At 43.3% G+C, this 26,267-nt stretch overlaps 1 protein-coding gene across 11 annotated transcripts in view; it reads right to left on the bottom strand.

Annotated features, from left to right (window-relative positions):
* Positions 1–20,134: 20,134 nt before the first annotated feature.
* OPHN1 (oligophrenin 1) overlaps positions 20,135–26,267 on the bottom strand; it is a 128,756-nt gene continuing 122,623 nt past the window's right edge. For all 11 annotated transcript variants that reach the window (XM_039487774.1, XM_039487778.1, XM_039487777.1 and 8 more), the window contains 4 exons: positions 24,759–24,924; positions 23,260–23,310; positions 22,269–22,319; positions 20,135–21,735 (listed from right to left, as the gene is read on the bottom strand). In XM_039487774.1, the coding sequence (XP_039343708.1) occupies positions 22,277–22,319; positions 23,260–23,310; positions 24,759–24,924 (260 nt within the window). In that variant the 3' untranslated portion in view covers positions 20,135–21,735; positions 22,269–22,276. The remainder of the gene's footprint in view (positions 21,736–22,268; positions 22,320–23,259; positions 23,311–24,758; positions 24,925–26,267) is intronic.

Genomic DNA, 26,267 nt, shown 5'->3' with positions numbered 1-26,267 from the left:
TTGTGCAAATGAAGTTTTGTTGCTTTGGATGCTCCAGGAGCATGGATATTGGCCTGTAGTTAACATTCATTTACTCACAAAACTAAATTTGTTCTGAGTGGCAGCAGAAATAATTTATAAAGGTTAGGTCATCCAGTCAAGGAATAGAAAGCCCATGTGACTGAGGTGACCAACCTATCACGCAGCTTGAATGTCAAATCTATCACACAGTTCAACATGTGACTATTGAATACTTAAAGGGAAGAGTCACAGTGAACAGTCTGGAACCTCCCAGGGACTGGAAGGTGATTGCACAAATATGTATGTCAAACAATTTCCAGTGGTGAACAGATTGATAAGAACTTGTGACCAGGAAAATGGGTTAAATTCCCCCAAATAAATTGCCTGTTGCAAACTGTTCACCCAGGTTCAGTTCAGAAGTTCCTCCAGTTTGCTGAAGGAAGTGGTCAGAGTTCCTTTTAAGACAAACTGAAGTCATTCCAATACATCCTCTGGAAATCTGGGCCCAACCCTGGGAAGGTGTTGTGTACCTGCAAGTCCAGTTGACTTCTTTTACAGTGCATGGTGTGTGTTCAGCATTTTCCAAGATTAGGCCTCTTATGGCACAATGCTCAAAATGTGCTGATGAATGCCAGGATAATGTTCTACTTAGAATCCTGCTTCTACATCATAGATTTTCAACAAGTTAAGTTTTCAGCAGCTGTATTAGCCAGAGGAAATTAAACAAGTTAAACTTAAAACTTTGATCCTTTTAAAGTTCTTGCCACACACACCTCTAGACTCCTGGCTGGCTCGCCAACTGTTGACCTGAATTTATGGACTAGTTTATTATGGCTTGCCACTGATCTGATCAGAAGATATTTTAGGTTCTTGTCCCAATTCAGGCTAGAGAGATAGAGAACACAGAGAGTTCAATATCATGACAGGACTCTCGGGGTGTATGGCAAGGACATTGTACTGAGAACAATACCAACTTGTTAAGATCTTTATTAAAACGAATGAAAGAAGAATAAATATTACAAAACACAGAGTGGATGTGTGGAAACAGGTTCCATATTACTTTCCATCTCTCAGGGTGTAGGGAGGATATCATAATGATTTACCTCCTGATATCTCTCTACCATAGGCATTATGGATACATATTCACCAGCCTCGATGTCTGTTGGCTGTACAGGCAATTGCTCTTTTTTCTTTAACTTCTTCCCAGGCAACATCTATGACCCCTGGTGGTAACATTTCTATTCTAAAAGACAACTTAAGGTAGCATATTCACACCCTTCCCTGAAGACCTGGTAGTAGAAGACAGAGGACCAGCCTCATCTCTCGCATGCCCGATGAATTTGATGGTCCAGGCTTCCCAAGTTGGTAGGTATTAGGTTTGAGAGTTGAGTGCCAAGCTGTCTTGAAAAGCTGAGCTGATAGCTTGATAGAAAGTGACTCTCCTGTATGGTTGTTTGCCTTTTTATAGGGTCCCAGTACTGCCCACTTCCAGAATCTAGGCCCAACCTACCACGCACAAGTCTTATTTCCTCACCCACATAAATCTTTGGGTACACTTACTCTATAGGTTAACATATTATGACATATACTCATATGTATTAGTATCGATTATCTCATTCCTGAAACCGTTACCCTTGGCCTAACTCATGACTTCCATGTCCTGCGGTGTGCCCTGTGGTTACCGGTCTGCTCCAGACCTAAGGTAAACAGATTTGGTTCTTTGTTCGGTTCCTCATTCAGTTCCCCAAAGTAAAGGGGGGTGACCGGCAAGCCATTTACCTAAGCCAAAGGTTGCAAACACTCATACTAACTAGCTCTAGCTAATCATACTAGATACAGGCCTGTAGATTACTTGCATTTACAGCCAACTATTATGGATAATTCTTATGCGTACCATAAACTGGCATGCAACATAAACAAAACCTAAGAAAATACTATGATTCACTAATAATAAGATATGATAACAAAACAACATAAATCAAACCAAAAGAAAACATATTGTGCAATATAGCAAGCTAGCAAGCTGGCCTTATGCACTACGTCCTGCAATGAACGTGTGGATACATCTACTAAACAGTCTCTAAACTTAGGCCAATAACTACCCCCCTCCCACACACACACTCTCTCTCTCTTACTTCAGAGAGAAATCCAGCAGCAGAGTGGGGGCTATCCAGTTTATTTCACTGAATGCAACATATCTGATTATCTGGTTTGTAGGTAGGTGGCATATGTGCATTCAGTGCAAGTACCTCCTGGCTCTCAGACCGAGAACAGGCTCTTGACACCAGAGTGGCTGAACTGGAGCAACTAAGGGAGACAGAGGAGTACACAGATGAGACTTTCCAGGACACAGCAGAGCAGTCCCACCCCCAGTCTGACAGCCTCTGTACTGTTGAGGAGGATGAAAGTCTTGGGGAAGGAGAACATCAAGCTGGAATGGAGGGAAACATTCCCATACTTGGGACCATCCTTCCAGATGATGTCATGGTATCCTCTGCACTGAAGCTACCTCCCCAGGGATGGGGAACCCTGTTATTAGGAAGAGACAAGTAATAGTAATTATAGAATTAGAGAAGTGTATGACTGGAAGGAACCTCGAGAGGTCATCTAGTCCAGTCCCCTGCGCTCATGGCAAAACTAAGTATTATCTAGACCAGCGGTTCCCAAACTTGTTCCACCACTTGTGCAGGGAAAGCCCCTGGTGGGCCAGGCCGGTTTGTTTACCTGCCGCGTCCGCAGGTTCGGCTGATCACGGCTTCCAGTGGCCACAGTTCACTGCTCCAGGCCAATGGGAGCTGCTGGAAGCAGCGCGGGCCGAGGGACGTTCTGGCCGCCGCTTCCAACAGCTCCCATTGGTCTGGAGCAGCGAATCGCGGCCACTGGGAGCCACGATCGGCCGAACCTGCAGAAGCGGCAGGTAAACAAACCGGCCCAGCCTGCCAGGGGCTTTCCCTACACAAGTGGTGGAACAAGTTTGGGAACCACTGATCTAGACCATCCCTGAGAGGTGTTTGACTAACCTGTTCTTAAACATTTCCAATGATGGGGATTCCACAACCTCCCTAGGCAATTTATTCCAGTGCTTAACCACCCTGACAATTTTCCTAATGTCCAACTTAAACCTTCCTTGCTGCAATTTAAGCCCATTGCTTCTTGTCCTATCCTCGGAGGTTAACAAAAACAATTTTGCCCCTTCTCATTTTAACAACCTTTTATGTGCTTGAAAAAGGTTATTATGTCCCCTATCGGTCTTCTCTTCTTCATACTAAACAATCCAATTTTTTTCAATCTTCCCTCATAGGTCATCTTTTCTAAACCTTTAATAATTTTTGTTGCTCTTCTCTGGACTTTCTCCAATTTGTCCACATCTTTCCTGAAATGTGGCACCCAGAACTGGACACAATACACCAGATGAGGCCTAATCAGCTCTGAATGGAGCGGAAGAATTACTTCTCACGTCTTGCTTACAACACTCCTGCTAATACATCCCAGAATGATGTTTGCTTTTTTAGCAACAATGCTGCACTGTTGAATCATATTTAGCTTGTGCTCCACTATGACCCCCAGATCCCTTTCTGCAGTACTCCTTTCTAGGCAGTTATTTCCCATTTTGTATGTGTGCAACTGATTGTTCCTTCCTAACTGGAGTACTTTGCATTTGTCCTTATTGACTTTCATGGGGATTTGATTATTAGAAATATAGATAGCTGGGTTTGTGATGATCAAAAGAACCACATGGTGAATTGCCTGCTGGGTGCAAAGATTGCGGACCTCTTGAGACATCTAGACAGGCTTATGTGCAGAATTGGGAAGGAGCCAGTGGTCATGGTACATGCGGGTACTAATGACTTAGGCAAACGTAGGATAGAGGTCCTGGAGGCCAAATTTAGGCTGCTAGGTAAAATATTAAAGTCCAGGACCTCCATGGTAACATTCTCTGAAATGCTTCCAGTTCCACATGCAGGGCCAGTTAGACAGGCACAACTACAGGGTCTTAATGTGTGGATGAGACAGTGGTGTTGGAAGGAGGGTGTTAGGTTTATTAGGAATAGGGGAGCCTTTAGGGAAAGCAGGAGCCTATACAGGAAGGATGGGCTCCATCTAAACCAAAACAGAGCCAGATTGCTAGCATGTAAAGTTTAAAAGGTTATTGAGGAGTTTTTAAACTAAGATCTGGAGGAAAGCCAGCAGGTATCAAACAGCACACTGTCTGGACAGACAAATCCCTTAGGGGATGATTTATTAAAGGAGATACTCTATATCCTAGTAGAAAGGAGAGGATAGAAGTTGATAAAATACAACTAGGAATTCAAGAGAAACCGTCAAACAAAAAAGAGTTACAGTCAATTAGGCAGCTAAATATTGAAAATTTTTATGTGCTTGTATACAAATGAAAGAAGACTAAATACTAAGGTAGGTGAATTTTAATGCCTGCTATTAAATGAGGCTATTGCTATAATAGGCATCACAGAAACTTGGTGGAGCGACAATAATCAATGGGATACAGTAACACCAGGGTACAAAATACACAGGAATGACTGAGTTGGTTGCATTGGTGGGGAAGTGGCACTACAGAGGAAAGAAAGCATGGAATTAAATATAGTAAAAATCTTAAATGAATCAAACAGTTCCATAGAAGCTCTATGGATAGAAGTTCCATGTTCGAATAATAAGAGTATAGGGATGAGAATATACTACCAACCACCTGCCCAGGATGGTGATGGTGATTGTGAAATGCTTAGGGAGATTACAAAGGCTATAAAAACAGAAAACACAATAATAATGGGGGATTTCAACTATCCCCATACTGACTGGGAACATGTCACCTCAGGGCGTGATGCAGAGATAACATTTTTATACATTATTAATTACTTTTTCTTGGAGAAGCTAGCCCTGGAACCCACAAGAAGAGAAGGAATTCTTGATTTAGTCCTAAGCAGCGCACAGGATCCGATCCAAGAGGTGAATATAGCTGAACCGCTTGGTAATAGCAACTACCATGTAATTAAATTTAACATCCTTGTAGGGGGGAAATACCAAAGAAACCCTCTACAGTAGCATTTAACTTCAAAAAGGGGAACTACACAAAAATGAGGAGGCTAGTTAAATGGAAATTCAAAGGAACAGTCTAAAGAGTGAAATCCCTGCAAGTTGCATGTAAACTTTTTAAAAACACCATAATAGAGATCAAAGTAAATGTGTACCCCAAATGAAAAAAAGAAGTAAGAGGACCAAATAAATGCCACCCTGGCTAAACAGCAGAGTAAAGGAAGCAGTTAGATACAAAAAGACATCTTTTAAAAATTGGATGTCAAATCCTGATGAGGAAAATAGAAAGGCGCATACACTCTGGCAAGGCAAGTGTAAAAGTATAAGAAGACAGGCCAAAAAAGACTTTGAAGAACATCTAGCAAAAGACATAAAAAGTAACATCAATTTTTTTTAAGTATATCAGAAGCCACTGGACGATCAAAATGCTAAAGAGCACTCAAGGAAGACAGGGCCGTTGCCGAGAAGCTAAATTCATTCTTTGCATCTGTCTTCACTGCAAATGATGTGAAGGAGATTCCCACACCTGAGCCATTCTTTTCAGGTGACAAATCTGAGGAACTGTCCGAGGCTGAGGTGTCAGTAAGAGGAGGTTTTGGAATAAATTGATAAATTTAACAGTAATAAGTTGCCAGAACCTGATGATATTCAACCAAGTGCTCTTAAGGAATTCAAATATGAAATTGCTGAACTACTAACTGTGGGATGTAACCTTTTGCTTAAATCAGCCTCTGTATCAGATGACTGGAGGATAGCTAATGTGACACCAATTTTTAAAAAAGGCTTCAGAGGCGACCCTGGCAATTACAGGCCAGTAAGTCTAAAATGATACCAGGCAAATTGGTTGAAACTAGGGCTGTCAAGAGATTTAAAAAATTAATTGCAATTAATTGTGCGATTAATCACACTATTAAAACAATAATAGAATAACATTCATTTAAATATTTTGGATGTTTTCTACATTTTCAAATATATTGATTTCAATTACAATACAGAATACAACGTGTACAGTGCTCACTTTATATTAATTTTGATTACAAGTATTTGCACTGTAAAAAAACAAAAGAAATTGCATTTTTCAATTCACCTATACAAGTACTGTAATGCAATCTCTTTCTCATGAAAGTTGATTTTACAAATGTTGAATTATGTACCAAAAAAACCTACATTCAAAATAAAACAATGTAAAATTTTAGAGCCTGCAAGTCCACTCAGTCCTACTTCAAGTTTGTTTACATTTGCAGGAGATAATGCTGCCTGCTTCTTGTTTACAATGTAACCTGAAAGTGAGAACAAGTGTTCATATGGCACTGTTGTAGCCAGTGTTGCAAGATATGCATGTGCCAGATGCACTAAAGATTCATATGTCCCTTCATGCTTCAACCATCATTCCAGGGGACATGCGTCCATGATGATCATAGCTTCTGAGCAATAACAATCCAAAGCAGTGTGGACTGATGCATGTTCATTTGCATAATCTGAGTCAGATGCCACCAGCAGAAGGTTGAATTTTTTTTTGGTGGTCTGGGTTCTGTAGTTTCTGCATCAGAGTGCTGTTTTTTTAAGACTTCTGAAAGCATGCTCCATTCCTTGTCCCGCTCAGATTTTGGAAGGAATTTCAGATTCTTAAACCTTGGGTCCAGTGCTGTAGCTATCTTTAGAAATCTCACATTGGTACCTTCTTGTGTTTTGTCAAATCTGCAGTGAAAGTATTCTTAAAAGGAACAACATGTGCTGGGTCATCATCCGAGACTGCTATAACACGACATATATGGCAGAATGGGAGTAAAACAGAGCAGGGGACATATAATTCTCCCCCAAGGAGTTCAGTCACAAATTTAATTAACGCATTATCTTTTCAATGAGTGTAATCAGCATGGAAGCATATCCTCTGGAATGGTGGCCAAAGTATAAAGGGGCATATGACTGTTTAGCATATCTGGCACATAAATACCTTGCAATGCCAGCTACAAAAGTGCCATGCAAATGCCTGTTCTCACTTTCAATTGACATTGTAAATAAGAAGCGGGCAGCATTTTCTCCTGTAAATGTAAACAAACTTGTTTGTCTGAGAGATTCGCTGAACAAGAAGTAGGACTGAGTGGACTTGTAGGCACTGAAGTTTTACATTGTTTTGTTTTTGAGTGCAGTTATATAACAAAAAAATTTTACATTTGTAAGTTGCACTTTTACAATAAAGAGATTGCACTACAATACTTGTATGAGGTGAATTGAAAAATACTATTTCTTTTGTTTATCATTTTTACAGTGCAAATATTTATAATAAAAACTAATATACACTTTGATTTCAATTACAACACAGAATACAATATATATGAAAATGTAGAAAAACATCCAAAATATTTAATAAATTTCAATTGGTATTCTATTGTTTAACAGTATGATTAAAACTATGATTAATTGCAATTAATTTTTTTTTATTGCAGTTAATGTTTTTGAGTTAATCACGTGAGTTAACTGATTAATCGACAGCCCTAGTTGAAACTATAGTAAAGAACAGAATTATCAGACATATAGATGAACATAGTTTGTTGGGGAAGAATCAACGTGTTTTTTTGTAAAGGGAAATCATGTCTCACCAATATAATAGAATTCTTTGAGGGGGTCAACAAACATGTGGATCCAGTGATAGAGTGTGCTTGGACTTTCAGAGAACTTGTGAGTAGGTCCCTCACCAAAGGCTTTTAAGCAAAGCCTAACTGGTTAAAAGATAGGAAACAAAGGGTAGGAATAAATGGTCAGTTTTCCAAATCCAGATAGGTTAATAGTGGTGTCTCCCAAGGGTATGTACTGGAACCAGTACTGTTCAACATATTCATACGTTATCTGGAAAAAAAGGGGTAAACAGTGAGGCAGCAAAGTTTTCAGATAATACAAAATTACTCAAGATAGTGAAGTCCCAAGCTGACTGTGAAGAGTTACAAAGGCATCTCATTAAACTGGGTGACTGGATGACAAAATGGGAGATGAAATTCAGTGTTGATAAATGCAAAGTAATGCGCACTAGAAAACATAATCCCAACTATACATACAAAATCAGGGGGTCTAAATTAGCTATTACTGCTCAAGAAAGAGATTTTGAAGTCATTGTGGATAGTTCTCTGAAAACATCTACTCAATGTGCCACAGCAATTAAAAAAGCCAACAAAATGTTAGGAACCATTGGGAAAGGGATAATAAGACAGAAAACATCATAATGCCACTACATAATCCATGATATGCCTAAATCTTGAATACTGTGTGCAGTTCTGGTCACCCTATCTCAAAAAAGATACATTAGAAATGGAAAAGGTACAGAGAAGGGCAACAAAAATGATCAGGAGTACTGAACAGCTTCCATATGAGGAGATATTTTTAAAGATTTGGATTGTTCCACTTAGAAAAGAGATGACTAAAGGAGGATATGATGGAGCTCTATAAAATCATGAATAGTGTGGAGAAAGTGAATAAGGACGTGTTATTTACAGCTTCCCATAACACAAGAACTAGGTATCACCCAATGAAATTGATAGATGGCAGGTTAAAAACAAACATAAGGAAGTATTTCTTCACACAATGCACTGTCAACCTGTGGAACTCATTGCCAGGGGATGCCATGAAGGCCAAAAGTATAACAGGGTTCAAAAAAGAATTAGATAAGTTCATGGAGGATAGCTCTATCAATGGCTACTAGCCAAGATGGTCAGAGCTGCAACCCCATGCTCTGGGTGTCCCTATACCTCTGACTGCTAGAAGCTGGGAGTGGATGCCAGGGATGGCTCACTTGATAAATTGCCCTGTTCTGTTCATTCCCTCTGAAGCATCTGGCATTAGCCAAGGCTAGAAGACTAGATGGACCATTGGTCTGACCCAGCATGGCCATTCTGATGTTATGTTCTTATGTTGGTGGATTCTTGTGCCAGTCTTAAACACTGGTGCAGCACATATGTAAATCCCATTTTTAATTATTTATACAGTTATCTTTTTAAATCTCCTTTTGCCCACTCCTGGCTCACTCACTGGATATGCCTCTCTGAGGCCTAGTCACATGTGAAGCATAAACTTTAAACATTAACTTTTTAATGCGTTATCTGTGTGTAAATACATAAATAAAATCTCCTTTGTAGTCTGCAAAGCACTTTGCCTACTCGGCCACCCAAAAACCAGCTGAACACATTTACCTCAAACTTTTACAAAATAAATACATTCCCCATTGTTTGAGGTCCCAGCACTCTTTCTAATTACGTACAGTGCTGTAGGTGCTACATGGTATGGCTCTGTAGGGAGGCTAGAGGAAAGAAAAAAGCAGGTTTCCTTCCCTGAAACACTTATGGTCTCAGGGCATAAATGGAAAAATCTCAGCCCCAAAAGAGAGATTTTTTCAGAACGTTATGAACAAGGGGAAATAGGTGGTTAGAATGAAAGCCTTCCTGCATCTTAGTGAAAGGCTTTTCTACTTTGGAACTAATAATGCATGTAGCTCATAAAAAGATTATTTTTCAACATTTTCCACAGATACAAGGGGCTCATAAAAAGTGAAAATGTAAGAACGCTAATGACCGTGAGGCACGTCTCAGGCTAGTGAAAGTAAAGCAGCTGATTTGTGTCATTCTAAATGCTCACTCTGCTTGCTGGGAAGTTATGTCTGTCTCTGTGTGTACGTGAGTGTGTCTGCATGTTGGTGATAATGCCGCAGAGCCTAGCTGCATTACATCCCCATGTAAACCTAACAGGGTGTGGCTTTGTTTGTTTTTCCTGGGGCATTTTTTTTTTTTGTTCAAGAACTTTCATTAGTTCAGAATTCAAACTATTTCTGCTTTACAGACTTCCAGCTGAATCACAAGATGAAATTCACTGCCAAGCTCAAATGTGCATCCATGGCAGCTGTGGTTACAAATGGCTCGTTTTGTAAAACAGAGATGGTAAAATAGAATGTGATGGGAAACCCAGAGAAATATATCAAGAGCCATTTTAGCTTCTCATCTCACCAGGGAAATTTCATCTGGGTAAGTGGCAAAATCTTTTCTCTCACTCCTGCGCTCTGTCTCGGGCCTGACCACCAGCATTCTCCTGCTGCCTATAGGTTTTTGCCAAAACACCTTTCTCCTGACCTGCAACATCCCCTTTAAATTTCAGTCCCTAGGTTGCCAGCTGCAATTCCCTCTAATCCTGACTGCAGTACCCCTGCTAGTGCAGCCTTGGTGACCAGTTTAGTCCATCCCCAAACAAACAAACTATCGCCTATAAACCTTCATCTTTAGCTTCAATACTCCCTGTTATTACGGTTCAAAATAGTTCCACCGATGCATTTCAATGATGCCCTGCAGCACCCACTGCTTATTTAGCCCTAGGCTAATCCATAGCAAATAATGATAATCTCAAACAGACTGGTAGCATGCCCATTATTTATTTAACTGAGACTGTTTATGACCTAACCAAGGATTTGAACCCTGTCTTCAAAGGGAAGGTTTAGTGCATTGACGAACTGTCTGCTCCATATACACCTTCAGTTATAATCAATGACTCAGCAGGGCTGGGAAGGGCTAGGAGTAGTTTTCTACAATATTCCCCATAGGGTGCCATTTGCAATATTTGTTTGATCAAAGTGGCAGGGTACAGTGCACTACTGCATCACGTTACCAAGCCAGGCTGTCTCGGCTGGAAAGCAGAAAACCATTTCATTTGAAATATATCACGAGAAAAGCAAAGGAAAACATTGAACATAATGTGCTGAGAGCTGAATACAAGAATTCAGGGAGACAATATACTCTTTGTACATGCCTAAAGGCCATTGCCACATGAAGGAGTTCAGTTGGGAAAAGACTGACGCTTCAATGCAGACTCGGTAGTTGCAAAATCATTTTCCTCTTGTAATAACTCTCTGATAGGCTGTCACGAGGAGTGTCACAGTAAATCCTACTACTGGCGGAAAAGGACCAGGCAGATATCTTTGAATCATATTTGCAGTCTTGGATGTTGCAGGCTCTTTAAAATGACAGAGAATTCTGTGGCCATAGGAAAATAGTTGGTGCTTTGTTATAATAGGGTGCAGGAAATATCAAATATCCAGATGCAGAGATGGCACCTGAGGCATGAAAAAGAAGCACACATAGTCTGGGGTGGAAAATGCTCAAACAAGGCATATGTCTTGAACTATCCTTTAGTCAGTATAAGACCAGCCCATTTGACAGTGCATGCCTTTAGGCTAGAAAATCATGGGTTCAAGTTGTGCACCAAGCCTGGTAGTTATCCAGTGCCTGGTGGCATTTGATTGCTTCTGAGTCAAGGATGCCACTTTCAGCTAAGACTTTGAACTGAGGTCACATCTGCCTCCAGTCACTGGTTAGCTGGAAGATCCAAGGGAACATTTCAGAAAGTGTTGGGGATAACTTTGATATCCCAGCCAACAATCCCTACCACAATAAGCAGTTTATAATGTCCCAGGCTGCATGTGAGCTAATGCAGGATGGAGAATAGCTACTATCACCCAAACCACATCTTCACTTGCTGCACTCAACTGTTGTGTACTGTTCCTGCACGCTGTTAAAAAAGACATTGTGTTCTGCCCTAGAAATGGCTGCACTTCGGTGGTGGCTGCATATATAGCTACACAAAACATATGAACCATTTGGGGCTCTGTCAAGCTGTCCGGCACAGTGGAAATGCCAGATACTATTACAGGAACTAGAGGCAGTGATTTAGAAAGACTGCAGGGGCTCTGACCAAGCTAATTCTCTGCAGCTGCATGGGGCGCTAAGTCTCATGAAACATGTTTTGGCGAAGCCTTCCCCAGGATGCCGTTTGAAGTTTCCCTGCCGCCGTCTCATAGTGCCCTTTCTGTACACACAGATGAAAGAGGCAGATGAAATTATTTATAAGTTTCCCTAGATAAAAATCAGAGAACTGATTGAACACCCGGGGGCTGTCGGAGACCTGAGCCCCATCCTTTCACACTGGCCTCATATGTATGCTTCCTAATAAGGATGATTAAGAAAGAACATGAATTCGCAAGCCTGAGACAAGTTTGGCCAGAATCTGGCCCTGCTGTCTAAACAGAGGGCATGAGTAAAACTTGCCAATAGGATAAACAGGGCTGGCCTAGCCTTGTTTGTGCCCTAAAGGAGGTCTGCCAGCATGGGAAGGATTCATATTCAGAGAAGTAACCCTCCTGTGAAATGAGAGCGCACACCAAGGCGAGCAGCAAAGGACACCTCTCCAGCAGCAACCCCTTGGAGCATGGGCTGAACCTTTCAAAGGAACGATTGCGCCATTCGACTCCTGGCCAATCACACGGGGGACTTGTTTTATTAGCTATTTCTACCTCCTTTCTTACCTTCCCAGCACTGAGCCTTCCCAAGCCATCGATAGTGCAGGCTCCATATACTGTTGGGTAAAAACCTTCACAATCAATGGTCTGTGGGTTTGGGAGACTTTACAGAACCTTAAAGCCAAATGACATTAACAGCAGTCAGGAGGCAGAAGCAGTTATAGGCGTTAGTATTCATGCTAGCTGTAGGATCAAACAGCTCTTGCTGCTCTGTCCATTCTTTCATAAAAGTCCCTCTTCCAGAGACACGCTTCGCCCACTGTCACCTGAGCTTCCTCATTTTAGTAGCTGTTGCTCCCCATCCCTTATTCTCACAACCATTAGGATGGTCTCCTGGCCTTTCAGGCTGCCATCTGCTTTTTCTGTTCCTCAGTCATGGCTCTATACCGAGTGTCGGGCCTCTCTTTGAACCTGGAGGGACGCTTTGTCTTCAGGAGGGGCCATTCTAGCAAAATAAACCAAAATTCCCAGAATTGAAAAAAAAATGCTTGTAATAGTGCAAAATTAGCATCAGTCCAAACAGGACAACAGACATAAGAGAAAAGAATTGAACAATAGTTGCCGGCCAGAGGGAAAAAGGAGCTAGAACAAGAATCAGTGGTCTGAGGTTAACAAGGCAAACTTAGTTTAAATATTAGACATGAAGGCTGTCACTCAGTAATAATCCTCCACAAGAGGCTGCGGCTTCACCAGCCCAAAGGTACTTGCCTTGAGTGTGCTGGAGCCTGGCATTAAGAACCCCAGTGCAGGCATGTACTTGCTAACAACTGCACAGACCCAGCTAGACAAATGAGCTCATTGTAAAAATTAACAACTATGGAAGATTTAAGTACTAAAAGGTGAAATCCAGTGAAATCACAAGGAGTTGTGACCAAGAGCAAAATTAGGCTCCAGATATGTATTCAATTGTCATCCAACAAAGGAAATAGTTCTGTTTTCCCTTATTACTAGAGCCACAACTAAAAATTAAAATACTATTAAAAACCCAGTCTCCAGAAGTCTTCTTTCTTCTTAGTGTAACAGTGTCAGATCTTATTTAGTTTTATTTAATCATTATGTTGGCAAGTACTGGCTGTGGGTCAAATGATGACGATGATAGAGGTTTTATAGCTCTATATATTTTCAGCTGTTGGCCCATTATCACATAACTTTTAAATGCATCCCATGAATCCTGTGGCACTTCCTGCAAATGATGCACCCTTGGGTGGTCACCCGCGCTCTTAGCCTTTGTACCAAAAAGGAGAGATGTTTGGAGATGGGTATTTGGCTATGGCCCATTTTCTCAGTCTTCCATCTTCTTTCATACAAGTTAGCTTCTTGGAGTCTGCCCACAACTTCCCAGCCTAGGGCATGTGAAGCAATGGTTTCTGGCAACTCTGAGTGAATAAATAAAGGAGAAACACGCTATAAGTCAGTGGAGCAGTGGGTGGAAACTAGCTCCTCATTGCAATTGGCTAATTCTAATGCTCTAGTAGTTTTCCTTAGCAAGATGAAGCATCACTTGGTGTATCCCCTTGCAGGGCTCAATGGGGCAAATTATGTCTGAAGGACACCAAGGCTGATGCGGCTGCCCGCTGTAACCAAAGAGAAAGGAAAAACGAGCACAGCAGAAGAAAAAGGCTGCAAGCAGCGAGCAGAGTGTGGCTCCCAGTTAAAAGCAGAATCCAAAGTTTATACACAAGCAAATCTGCGGGTTTTGGTTCAGGCCCATCTCCCAGATGAACTAAACTTTCCCAGATGAAATAAAAAGTCCTTTGCTAAGGAAAACCTGTCCCTGGCAGTGGATGTTCCACTGGGTGTTAGCTGTGGGAGGGGAGCAGTTTCATACACGCACAAAAATCACCCTTGTGTCTTTGCTCCACTGTTTCTGGGAGCTGTTTGGATCTAATGCCCCCTTACCGGTTCACAGCTATTAAAGGGCCTATGGTAGAGCAGAGATTCATTTTTCTCTGCTTTAGCTTTCGCTGCATGGAGAGTGGCACTGGAATTTGATCATCTTACAAAATTAACAGTCAATGCTGTTGATCTTGGCTGGGTTCTAGGTGAGGGCTAACTCCGCTCCTCTCCCCTCGCACACACTGTGGTGACCTGTACACCTCCCCCCCGGCCTGGTCTGCATGTGAAATGGGAGCACAGAATTCACTAGTGGCTTCTGCCACATTCAGTTAAAGTTCAAGGCACTCAGTTGTTTTCATCCAGTTGTATTATACCCACCTTAGGAGGAAGAGGAATTATTTATAGCTTGATTTAGGAATTATGTCCAAGGCGGTAATGGGATGAAATTAGAATCATAGAATCATAGAATTCAAGATCAGAAGGGACCATTATGATCATCTAGTCTGACCTCCTACAAGATGCAGGCCACATAAGCCGATCCACCCACTCCTTTAGCAAGCGACCCCTGCCCCATGCTTCAGAGGAAGGCGAAAAACCTCCAGGGCCATTGCCAATCTACCCTGGAGGAAAATTCCTTCCCGACCCCAAATATGGCGGTCAGCTGAACCCCGAGCATGTGGGCAAGACTCTCCAGCCATACCCTCTGGAAAAAGGTTAAGAATATCATATCATTGACCCATTGTACTATTTACCAGTGTGGCACTTAATTGACCTATTGACTAAGCCCGTTATCCTATCATACCATCTCCTCCATAAACTTATCTAGCTTAATCTTAAAGTCATGGAGGTCCTTCGCCCCCACAGTTTCCCTCGGTAGGCTGTTCCAGTATTGCACTCCCCTGATGGTTAGAAACCTTCGTCTAATTTCAAGCCTAAATTTCCTGACTGACAATTTATATCCGTTTGTCCTCGTGTCCACATTAGCACTGAGCTGAAATAATTCCTCTCCTTCCCTGGCATTTATCCCTCTGATATATTTAAAGAGTGCAATCATATCTCCTCTTATCCTTCTTTTGGTTAAGGAAAACAAACCGAGCTCCTCAAGTCTCCTTTCATACGACAGGCCTTCCATTCCTCGGATCATTTTAGTGGCCCTTCTTTGTACCCGTTCCAGTTTGAATTCATCCTTCTTAAACATGGGAGACCAAAACTGCACACAATACTCCAAATGAGGTCTCACCAACGCCTTATATAATGGGACTAGCACCTCCTTATCCCTACTAGAAATACCTCGCCTAATGCATCCCAAGACCGCATTAGCTTTTTTAACGGCCACATCACATTGCCTACTCATAGTCATCCTACGATCAACCAGGACTCCTAGGTCCTTCTCCTCCTCCGTTACTTCCAACTGGTGCGTCCCTAGCTTATAACTAAAATTCTTGTTAGTCATCCCTAAATGCATAACCTTACACTTCTCACTATTGAATTTCATCCTGTTACTAATACTCCAGTTTACAAGGTCATCCAAATCTCCCTGGAGGATATCCCGATCCTTTTCCGAATTGGCAATACCTCCCAATTTGGTGTCATCCGCAAACTTTATCAGCCCACTCCTACTCTTGGTTCCCAGGTCAGCAATAAATAGATTGAATAAAATCGGACCCAAAACCGAACCTTGAGGAACTCCACTGGTAACCCCCCTCCAACCCGACAGTTCCCCCTTCAATACTACCCTCTGCAGTCTCCCCTTTAACCAGCTCCTTATCCACCTCTGGATTTTCATTTCGATCCCCATCTTTTCCAATTTAACCAGTAATTCCTCATGCGGTACCGTATCAAACGCCTTACTGAAATCCAGATATATTAGATCCACCGCATTTCCCTTGTCTAAAAAATCTGTTACTTTCTCAAAGAAGGAGATCAGGTTGGTTTGGCACGATCTACCTTTTGTAAATCCATGCTGTAATCTATCCCAGTTGCCATTGGCCTCATGCTCCGTAACCACTCTCTCTTTTAAGATTTTTTCCATGATTTTGCATACTACAGATGATAAACTAACAGGCCTGTAGTTACCCGGGTCACTTTTTTTCCCCTTCTTGAATATAGGAACTACATTAGCTAATCTCCAGTCAAACGGTACAATCCCCGAATTTAGAGATTTATTAAAAATCATCGCTAACGGGCTAGCAATATCACTCGCCAATTCCCTTAATATTCTAGGATGAAGATTATCCGGGCCCCCCGATTTACTTCTGTTAAGCTGTTCAAGTTTGGCTTCTACCTCAGATACCATAATGTCTACCCCCATATCTTCATTCCCATCGGTCCCTCTATCACTATTCTCTAGCCCTTCATTAGCCTCATTAAAGACTGAGGCAAAATATTCGTTCAGATATTGTACCATTCCAAGATTATCCCTAATCTCCACTCCATTTAAAGTTTTAAGCGGTCCCACTTCTTCTTTCTTGGTTTTCTTCCTATTTATATGGCTAAAGAACCTTTTGCTATTGGTTTTAATCCCCTTCGCTAGGTCCATCTCCACCCGTCGCTTTGCCTTTCTCACTGCTTCCCTACACCCTCTGACCTCAATTAGGTAGGTTTCTTTGCTGATCCCTCCCATTTTCCACTCCTGGTACGCTTTCTGTTTTTTCTTAATGTCCCCTCTAAGATGCTTGCTCATCCAGCTCGGTCTAAAACTGCTACCTACGAGCCATTTTCCCTTTCTCGGGATGCATGCCTCTGACAACTCCTGCAACTTCAACCTGAAGTAACCCCAGGCATCATCTGCCGTTAGATCCCTAAATATGTTAGTCCAGTCCACTTCCCGAACTAGTCGCCTTAATTTAGTAAAGTTAGCCCTTTTGAAATAGTAAACCCTAGTCTCAGATGCAATATTGATTATCCTCTCATTTATTTTGAAACGAATTAGCTCATGATCACTCGAGCCAAGGTTGTCCCCTACAACTATTTCCTCAACAAGGTCCTCGTTACTCACCAAAATCAGATCTAAAATGGCATCCCCCCTCGTCGGTTCAGCAACCACTTGATGAAGGAATTCATCAGCTATCACGTCTAGGAAAAGCTGAGCCCTATTATTATTACTAGCATTTGTTTCCCAATCTATATCCGGGAAGTTAAAGTCCCCCATGATCAAGCAGTTCCTATTAGTATTTACCTCCTTAAAAACATTAAAGAGCTCTCTATCTGTCTCCAAGCTAGATCCCGGCAGTCTATAGCACACCCCAATCACTATCCCGGGTGAGGCTCTGGTAGTTTTCTTCCCCAATGTGACCATTGCCCAGACAGACTCCGTATTATCCATTGCATTGCTAGTTATTTCATTACATTTCACCTCATTATTGATATACAATGCTACTCCCCCACCTTTACCTTTGCATCGGTCTTTCCTAAACAGCACATACCCTTCCATACCTGTACTCCAGTCATGGCTACCGTTCCACCATGTTTCAGTTATTCCTACGATATCTGGTTTCAATTCTCGGACCAGGAGCTCCAGTTCCTCCATTTTGTTACCTAAGCTTCTCGCATTGGTGAACAAACATCCTAATTTTTGCTGATGGGCTCCTCTCACTCTTTTCACCCAACTCGGTAGGGACACAGTACTACCAGTATGACCTGTAGATCTAGTATCTGTCCCCCCCCTCTTCCTTACACCTAACCGTCCCTCTCTGGCTATATCTGTTATCTTGTTGTTCTCACTCCCAATGTATAAATTTGGCGTGGAGAGCACCAGGACCTCTCCCAACCGTCTCCCCCCAGTGTCTAGTTTAAAGCTCTTTTAATCAGATGAGCCAGCCTCCCTCCTAGAAGTCTACTTCCTTCCCTACTCAGGTGGAGCCCATCCCGTGAGAACAGTTGTCTGTCCCCAAAAGCCTCCCAGTGCCCATACATCCCAAAGCCCTCCTTGTAACACCACTCCCTCAGCCAACTATTAATCGTCACGATCCTCTCACCCCTTTGGCGCCCTTCCCTAGGGACAGGTAGGATCCCACTGAAGATCACCTGAGCCTCAATTTCCTTGAGCGTCTTACCCAACCTGGCATAGTCTCCCTTGATCCTTTCTAGCGAGAATCTAGCCGTGTCATTCGTTCCCACATGAAGGATGACCAAAGGGTTCTTACCTGCTCCTCTTAGGATCCTTTTCAACCTCAGGTCTACATCCCGTATTTTAGCGCCCGGTAGACAGCACACCCTTCTGTTCTCTGGATTGGCCCTGGTCACAGGCCTGTCCAACCTTCTCAGTATGGAATCCCCAATCACGTAGACCTGCCTTTGCCTGGGGATAGTGCGGTCCTCTAACCTATCCCCCGTTCCCCCTGGTTGCAAGCTCCTTCCATTCCTATCATCCCTTGTGGTTCCCCTTAAGCCATCTTGTATCCTCCCTGGGCCCAAACTTGGTGCTGCCTCCATAGACTCCTCCCCTCTTTCTATGGGACTGGCCGCTCGTCTCTTTTTTCTTGGCCTCCCACCGTCAGCTACCATCTGCTTTACCCCTTCCTCATTCTCCAAACCTTCGAACCTGTTCCTTAGCTCTATCTCCCCCTCACTGACTCTCCTTTTCCTTGGCCTGCTTCTCACAGTCACATGCTTCCACCGCCCATCTTCCTCGTCTGGTGGTCCCCCCTCGTTGGCCTTAGCCCCTGCTCCCCCCTGTGCCCCTGGGCGTTCCCCTTCAGTTACTGCTTGCCATTGCTCCATCAGCTGCTCGAACCCCCTTCTATTCTCTATCAGGGTTTCTACCTGCAGCTCTAGGAAGGAATTCATAGGAAATAACAGGGAAAAACCAAACCAAACCAAACCCTTCTGAATTGTAGAACATTTTCCTATTGGACTTGGGAAAATCAGCATTTGGGACTTCTCTGCTAGACTGGACACTGCATTAAGAAAGGGACAAATAGGGACCAACAGTGTAGGAAGATGGACTAGATGGGGCTTGTTAGGTCTGCTCCATTTCCCCTTTCTGTGATCCATGTCAGAATGTACAAAGACATTAGGTATCTGACGGGGCCTGGCTCACATACCATCTGGAGGGCTAACAATGTTTAAATACATTTCATGTAATTAAAACAAGGGAGAGCACCGACACTTTGAAGGACATGTGTCCTGGGTTTTTACGTCATGGAAACTTGAACATCACAGCTAATCTAACCTTTTTACAAGACAAAATAGATCAGATGGTTGATGTCACATGGCACCTTAAAATTCAGAACAGCAGTGCTGAATCCCCAGCTTTCTTCCAGTTGCTTTGCTCATGGTCACAGACATGAGGGAATGTCCCTCAAACCCTCATCTGCAGGACCTTACATATTAAAGCCATGTCACACTCATCCCAGCATACAACTGTGCTTATGGAGGAAAAGAGCACAGGACAGAGAGAAGTGCAGTTAATTCACTGCTACCCACCATTGTTTAGAATTAAATAGAAATTTGAAAAACAAACCTCTTCCGCTGGGTCACATTATTTTTCCCATTAACAAATAGCAATTCATCCCCCCAAAACCATACCACAGATATCTTCTGCAAGACAAATTAATCTGGCTCTGTTTCTTTATTTCCTTCTGCATACAGAAGATTGATCTGTACAGTTGCAGCGCTAGGAAGAATGATTAAGAGTACATTTCAAAAGGGCCTCAGATTCTGGGCGGCTCTCGTTCTGAGTGACTAATATTTAGATACTTGGGGGCTGGGTTTTAATGCTGCTGAGCATTTGCAGCTCTGTTTGACTTCAGGAATTTTGGCCGCTGGTGTCTCAAAACTGGGCACCCAAAATTAGAGGGCATGTTTGGAAATATTGTCTGATCTCTCTCTCTCTCTCTCACACACACACACACACACACACACTCTCTCTCTCTCTTTTGAGAGTCGTGGCCAAAATGGTGGCTAAATTCTCGGTGGCAGAATGGCGGTTTTGTGTCCTCCGTCCTTGGATTAAAAAGACCTGCATTAAAAAGGTTCAGCTCCACTGATACCAGATGAAATTGGTCCATAGACTCTGGAGAAGATTCCTCACAAGATTAGTGTAATTCTGATACAGGTGAAAGCACTGTACCACTAGCTCTCAGTTTCCATTATCCACACTTGCAGTTGGGCCACCTTATCTTTGTGCATTTTTAACAACCGCACCTAAAGAGACGGTTACTTTTTTTAATGTTGATAGTTATTTTCTTCTAATCACAAAAGTGTGTCATGGAGGATCTGGACTGGCTGATCACACACTCTGAAAGCCCAGAGACACTGATGTGCATGATGTAAAAGCCACCTTTATCTGCCACTGCTACAAGCACACCTCCGGGATTGCCAGCTGTGAGCACAGGACTGCAGTCTAAGGGAACAGGCACATCATTCACACACCACTGTCATTTCCCGCAAAAAACAGAAGTACATTCATTAATGAAGCAGGATTTCACATTAGCTGCATAGAGACAGGCGACAAAGACAGCTCTGAAAGCATCAGCGAATTGCACGCGCTGCAGTGGTCCTTTGGCAAGTCAGTATTTGTGCACTAGACCCAGCTGGAATACACGGCGCGGAGGGTTGCTTTGGTTTCACACCCACTAACTTTATGGAAAGGTGTTTGTAACAACCTGTAACCTTTTCTTCCAAGCAATGGGAAATCAGGGAGCAGCTCCAGAAAGGCACCTGACTAACAGAACACTGGCTCCTGGGAATGGCTTGGGGACACTTGCAGCATGGAAGGAAGATCAGAAATGGGCAAGGTGCTGCCTTAGGTCTGGGGGGGAAGGCAGGAAGACTGAACATTGCACAGCTATATGCATGCTGGGCTGAACACTGGCCTGCAGTGGAACCAGGACATGGACCCATATGGTTAACAGAGTTTTCTCGTAATGCACACTGATGCCTTAACCACTGAAACAACACAACATGGTTTACTTAGCACTCAGAACAGTTTTTTTTTAAAACAACTTGTCAATGGCAAGAAGTTTCCAACAGCAAAAAGGTCTGATTCGGATGTCAGCTCGTCACACCCAGGTACCCAAGCTCTGGGTATTGGTCGCTTGCATTTTGACTGCACCTCCATCCACGTTCAATGTCTTTCCAGAGTGGAATTTCCAAAGGGTTGGAGGGCAGATTGCTTTAAGTGCTCGTTCCTATTCCTTCCATGGCCTGCCCTCCGCTCAGTTCTGTAGATTAGGTCTGCTCTCACCACTCTGTCAGACTCACGGTTTATCACCCTCCTTAGACATGACAAGCGTCCTTTACATGCTGCCCAAGGCAGGAGCTAGGGGAGCTGCGGCAAAATGGCCCAAAACAAACATTTAATTTAACAGGGACAAAGCCTGGGTCTTCCTCCTATGTCATCCCCTTCTCTTGTAACCGCACGAGCTATTCACAACGGTATGCTCCACAGGCAGTGTCCAACAGGATAGCTGCACTCCAGGATCACATCACACAGATTGAAACAGTCTGGGGAGCAGGGGAGTCCATTTCAGAAGCAGGGAAAATCTCCTGGAGCCAGCCAGGGTTAGGCGGATAAAAGCCTGAAAGAAGAAAACAATCAGGTGAACAGTGTGAGGCAGTCAGTGGTGGCAAAGACACATCAATCATTTAACCCTTAGAAACAGGCCTGAACCAAGCACGCCCTATTTCCGGGGTTGTTTGCACCTGGCCATGAACTTTGTGGGTGGCCCCTCACAACAAGGACTCAAACACACATTTATCTACCTTAAAGCCCAGTAGGACAAAGGAGTTGTGACCATAGTCAGGGTTCACAGAGAACAGGCAGCGGCTTCTGCAGCCGCTGCCAGTGGAATCCATCCCATGGAATAACATGGATTACATGGCAATCACGGAACTCTGGTCTACCTTGCCCTGCTACACTGCAACAGGAGAGAGAAATGGGCCACTTCTGACGACCTCTCCTCCCCAGTCTTCTGCCGGAGAAGGGGAGAGGAGGCCGATGTCAGTCTCTCCTTACAAATTCCCAGCTACCTCCAGTGGCCTCCCTTCCACCCAGTCAGCTGAAGCCAGGTTACAATTATGCAGCTGGTTGCTTTCTGTGACAGACACGTACCTTTAGCCTCAGCTCTCATCACTCGGGAGTCTGCCTTGTGGTGATGAGGAGCTATGAATGAGGGGATAGGGAAAGGGAGAGAAAGAAAATCAATGTAATAAACAAGTCTAAAATCACGGCCATGAATCTATGAGGAGGAATGGGATGGTGGGCAAGGTTAATGTATATTGCTTAGTACACTAGGCAAGGAAATTGTAAGCATCGCTACGAGAGACCTGCCCTCCATCCCCCATCTGTCACTCTCTCAAAGATCCACACACAGCCATGATTGTGCTTTTGGTACATGCCAAAAAACCAAACAGCGGTGCTGGTGATCTATGAGAATGGGGAGATGAAACCTGCATGTACAGGTACTGCTCAGAACTAAATTTACAGCAGAAAGAAAGAGTGAACTGCATCTATTTCAAAACAGTGCCACCCCACCCTGACCGGAGGATCTGACGCTGACTTCAAAGCCATCATATTCATTAATAGTGGAGTTCTAACTGGAAACCGATTTTGTGTAGTGTCAGTTTAATGTCTAATCCTGTATAAGGAGGTTATACGCTGCACTTCCAAGGGAACAGATTCAAGGAAGCAATCAGTCTCATCTTCTTGATGAACCTAAGCTGTTCAGGTACTGGGTATTGTGAAATACAACACAACATCCAATACATTGGCCTAGAGCTGAACTCACATCAACACAGTGATCCAAAGAAATATTTATTACCTAGCAGATGTGAGCTCAAACGACAAAATTCAGATCCAGATCTTGATTGTTATTCAAATCTAGACTGTGAAGGCCCCAAAGTCTGGTTTGCTTAGATGCAGTGTTCTGGTTGGAAACCATCTCTGTTACCCAGGAATACTGAAGTCTAGGAAAGACCCAGATGGGGGCCTCCTGCCTGCGCTGCCCACTTGTGATTAGAGGATCACTTCTGTGCTGAGGTGCAGGCTTTTTTGTTTGTGTGTGTTTTTGTGTGAAAGCACCCTAGTTCCTGGCATCTCTTACCTGCTTGTCCTCCGGGAAGCTGTCTCGAAGAACTTTGTTCTGGAGGCCACTCTGCAAACAAAACCAGCAAGGTTCTTTAAGTTCTCCCATGACAAGGCAGTGATTTGATGAGACACTATTTGTGTCAAGAGCAATTATTTGGTGAGGGGAAGGAGGCAGGCTGCCATTTGAAAGCACTGAGGATGGTCAACTATAGCTTCCTACCAATATCCTTCTCTGGTCTGATCAGAGATGCTACTCCTGCTCTCACACCTCTCATTTTGCTCTTGCCGGACACAGTTCTGACCGCTTGCTGCTAGAGATGATGTCTTACTGCCTGCAGCCTGGCGGCCTAACCCCCTCCGCACTGGCTTGAGAACCTTTAACCCCTGTATCCTTAATTTTATGACCTATGATCTCCATTGGACTTACCACAGACCTGATTTCAAATTGTAATTGTAAGAAAAAGGCATCACAACAAATGATTAACAGTAACAGGCCAACCTTTGCCCATCCTTCCTCAGGCATGAGGCCCACTGAAACCAATAGGAGTTTGACCTGAGTAAGGAGTGCAAATTGCAGGATTTGAATCAATAACACTGCTTAACTGAAAGTTATTCACCAAATCAAGCAGGGCTATACCAGAGACACTATATATCGGGAGCACAACACACCGGGAACTCAGACTCTGCTCCTCTCCAAAGGACACTGCATTCCTCATGCTGTGCCGTGACAATTGGGTATCGCACCTCTTGTTTCACTGACGGCATGACACTTCGTTGGCTTTTGGGTACTTAAATGGATTAATGTGGTCACAAAGGATGTTCCATCACAGCAAGTCACCAGCAATGGGGTATGTGAGGGCTTGGGGGGGGGGAGCGGGTAGAAATCTTAACCCTGTGACTCTGTGATCTATAGGAGAGTGGGAAGAAATGCCAGAATCGAGGTCCATGATAAAGTATCAGGCAGCCAGTGTCAGTGTCAGACCCTGACAAGATGACAGAGAAATGAAAAATGTAAGCTCGGTTATGGTATTACAGCGCTAGCAGCACAGAGTGAATTATTTGCTGATAACACTTAGAAGCCCTTCTGCAAGCCAAATGCCCACTGAAGTCAGTGGTGAAATCTTTAGTCATTCTTTACATAAGAACACTCCCATTGACTCCAATGGGATTGGTGTCCAGCTATTACGTAAGTGAAATTGGAGAGCAGAGCTCAGTTTAATTAGCGGTCAGCTTCCCCCTCATTTTGCTTAGAACAAATCCAAGCAGCCTCAACTCTTTCTTGGAAAGTTTGTTCTTTTGTGTGGCTTGTTCATCAGGAAGTGATTAGAAGTTTCTCACACCATTGTTACTGGACGCAACACAGGGTCCTGAGGAGTAAATGGAGTCCCCATGACTATCCTACAAAAGGCTCATGGTTTCATTAGACTAGTGCCATTGTATGGCTTTTATCACCTCGACTTTTCCTTCTGCACATTTTGCACATCCCTTGCCTGCTAGGAAATGCCTCCTACTTACACAGATGAAGACATTTCCTCCGCTCCTCCTGCTATCGGCTCAGGCTTCTGCTCCAGCTTTTGGGATGGAGGAGCTCTGCACGGAGGGTCTGGAGGTCTCACTGGGGGCCGTGTTATCACTGGCTTATCTCCAGGGGATCGGGCTTTAGTGAAGGTGTCGTATTCACCTGAAAGGTTGAAGATAAACACTGTCAGCAATGCTTTGGAGTGAGAGCAAAAGATTGTGAAGAGGCAGAGGTTTCAGGCTGGTTGGAGAGAGGGGCAGAATGGGAATCTAACCGCACAGAGGCAGACATTACTGTTTCACGGCAAACGGACCCTGTTCAATGTCTCTGAGGCTATTATTTGAGATAAAAACTAACCACAGGCTTTTCCAATGGAAAACATGCTCAGTGCTTCTCTACAGAATCAGGGAGAGACTGATTAAATTCTAATGCTGAGTCATAGTTGAGATTATTGCAGTTCCCTCTTAGGACCTTCCTGAGCTTCTGCTTCACCAAACTTCACACTAGGTCTTTATTCCAGGAAGCTGGACTATATTTACCCTGCCCCATGCATCTTCCTTCCCCTTCCCTGGCTTCCTATCCGTTCCCTTCACCAGCTTCCTATCCCTCTGACCCTGAGTTCCTTGGCCTGGCTTCCTATCCATCTCAGAATCCAACCGAGCATTGCAATCATACTTTTCAAAACTCTCCATGGCCCCCGCTCCATCCAAGCTCTCTGACCTGTTATTAACCTAGTCCCTGCTCAGTCACTGCACTCCACCTACTTTGGCATCCTGCATCCTTTACCTTGTCTTGCCACCACTGGCAGAAGGTTGTGGGGAAAGATGCTCTTTCATTTGTGTCACTCAGTCTCTCCAAATCCTTTCTCCCTCCTTCCTCTGAGACACTAAATCATTCTTTCTCTTCCCATCTCACCTTCCAAGACACTACCTAACTTCTTTAGGAAGCATTTTGACTGATTCATAGGTTATGAAACCAGAACAAACATTGTGGTCATCTAGTCTGACCTCCTGCATAACACAGGCCATAGATTAATTTCTGCTAGAACATGACTATATCTATTTATATCTATATCTCTTTTAAATCAAAATTGGATTGTTTTCTAAAAGTTTCCAGTGATGGAGAATGCACCACAAACCTTGGTAAGATATTACAATGGTTAATTACCCTTATTGTTAAAAATCGGTGACTTATTTCTAATCTGAATTTGTCTAGCTTCAATTTCCAGCCACTTGTTATACCTTTGTATGGTAGACTGAGGAGCCCTCTTCTATCCAATTTCTGTTCTCCATGTTCTGTACTTATAGCTTGTGATCATGTTATCCCACAACCTTCTCTTTGATAAGCTAAGTAAATTGAGCTTCTTGAGTCTCTCACCATAAGGCATGTTTTCCAATCCTTTAATCATTCTCGTGAATGTCTTTGGACCCTCTCTAATTTTTCAACACCTTTCTTGAATTATGGACACCAAAACTGGACACAGTATTCCAGTAGTGGTTGCATCA

This window comes from Mauremys reevesii, linkage group 9 (assembly GCF_016161935.1).
Source record: "Mauremys reevesii isolate NIE-2019 linkage group 9, ASM1616193v1, whole genome shotgun sequence".
Classification (NCBI taxonomy): Eukaryota; Metazoa; Chordata; order Testudines; family Geoemydidae; genus Mauremys; species Mauremys reevesii.
Note: the sequence above shows the minus strand (reverse complement) of the source record. Positions and strands in the feature narration are given on the sequence as shown.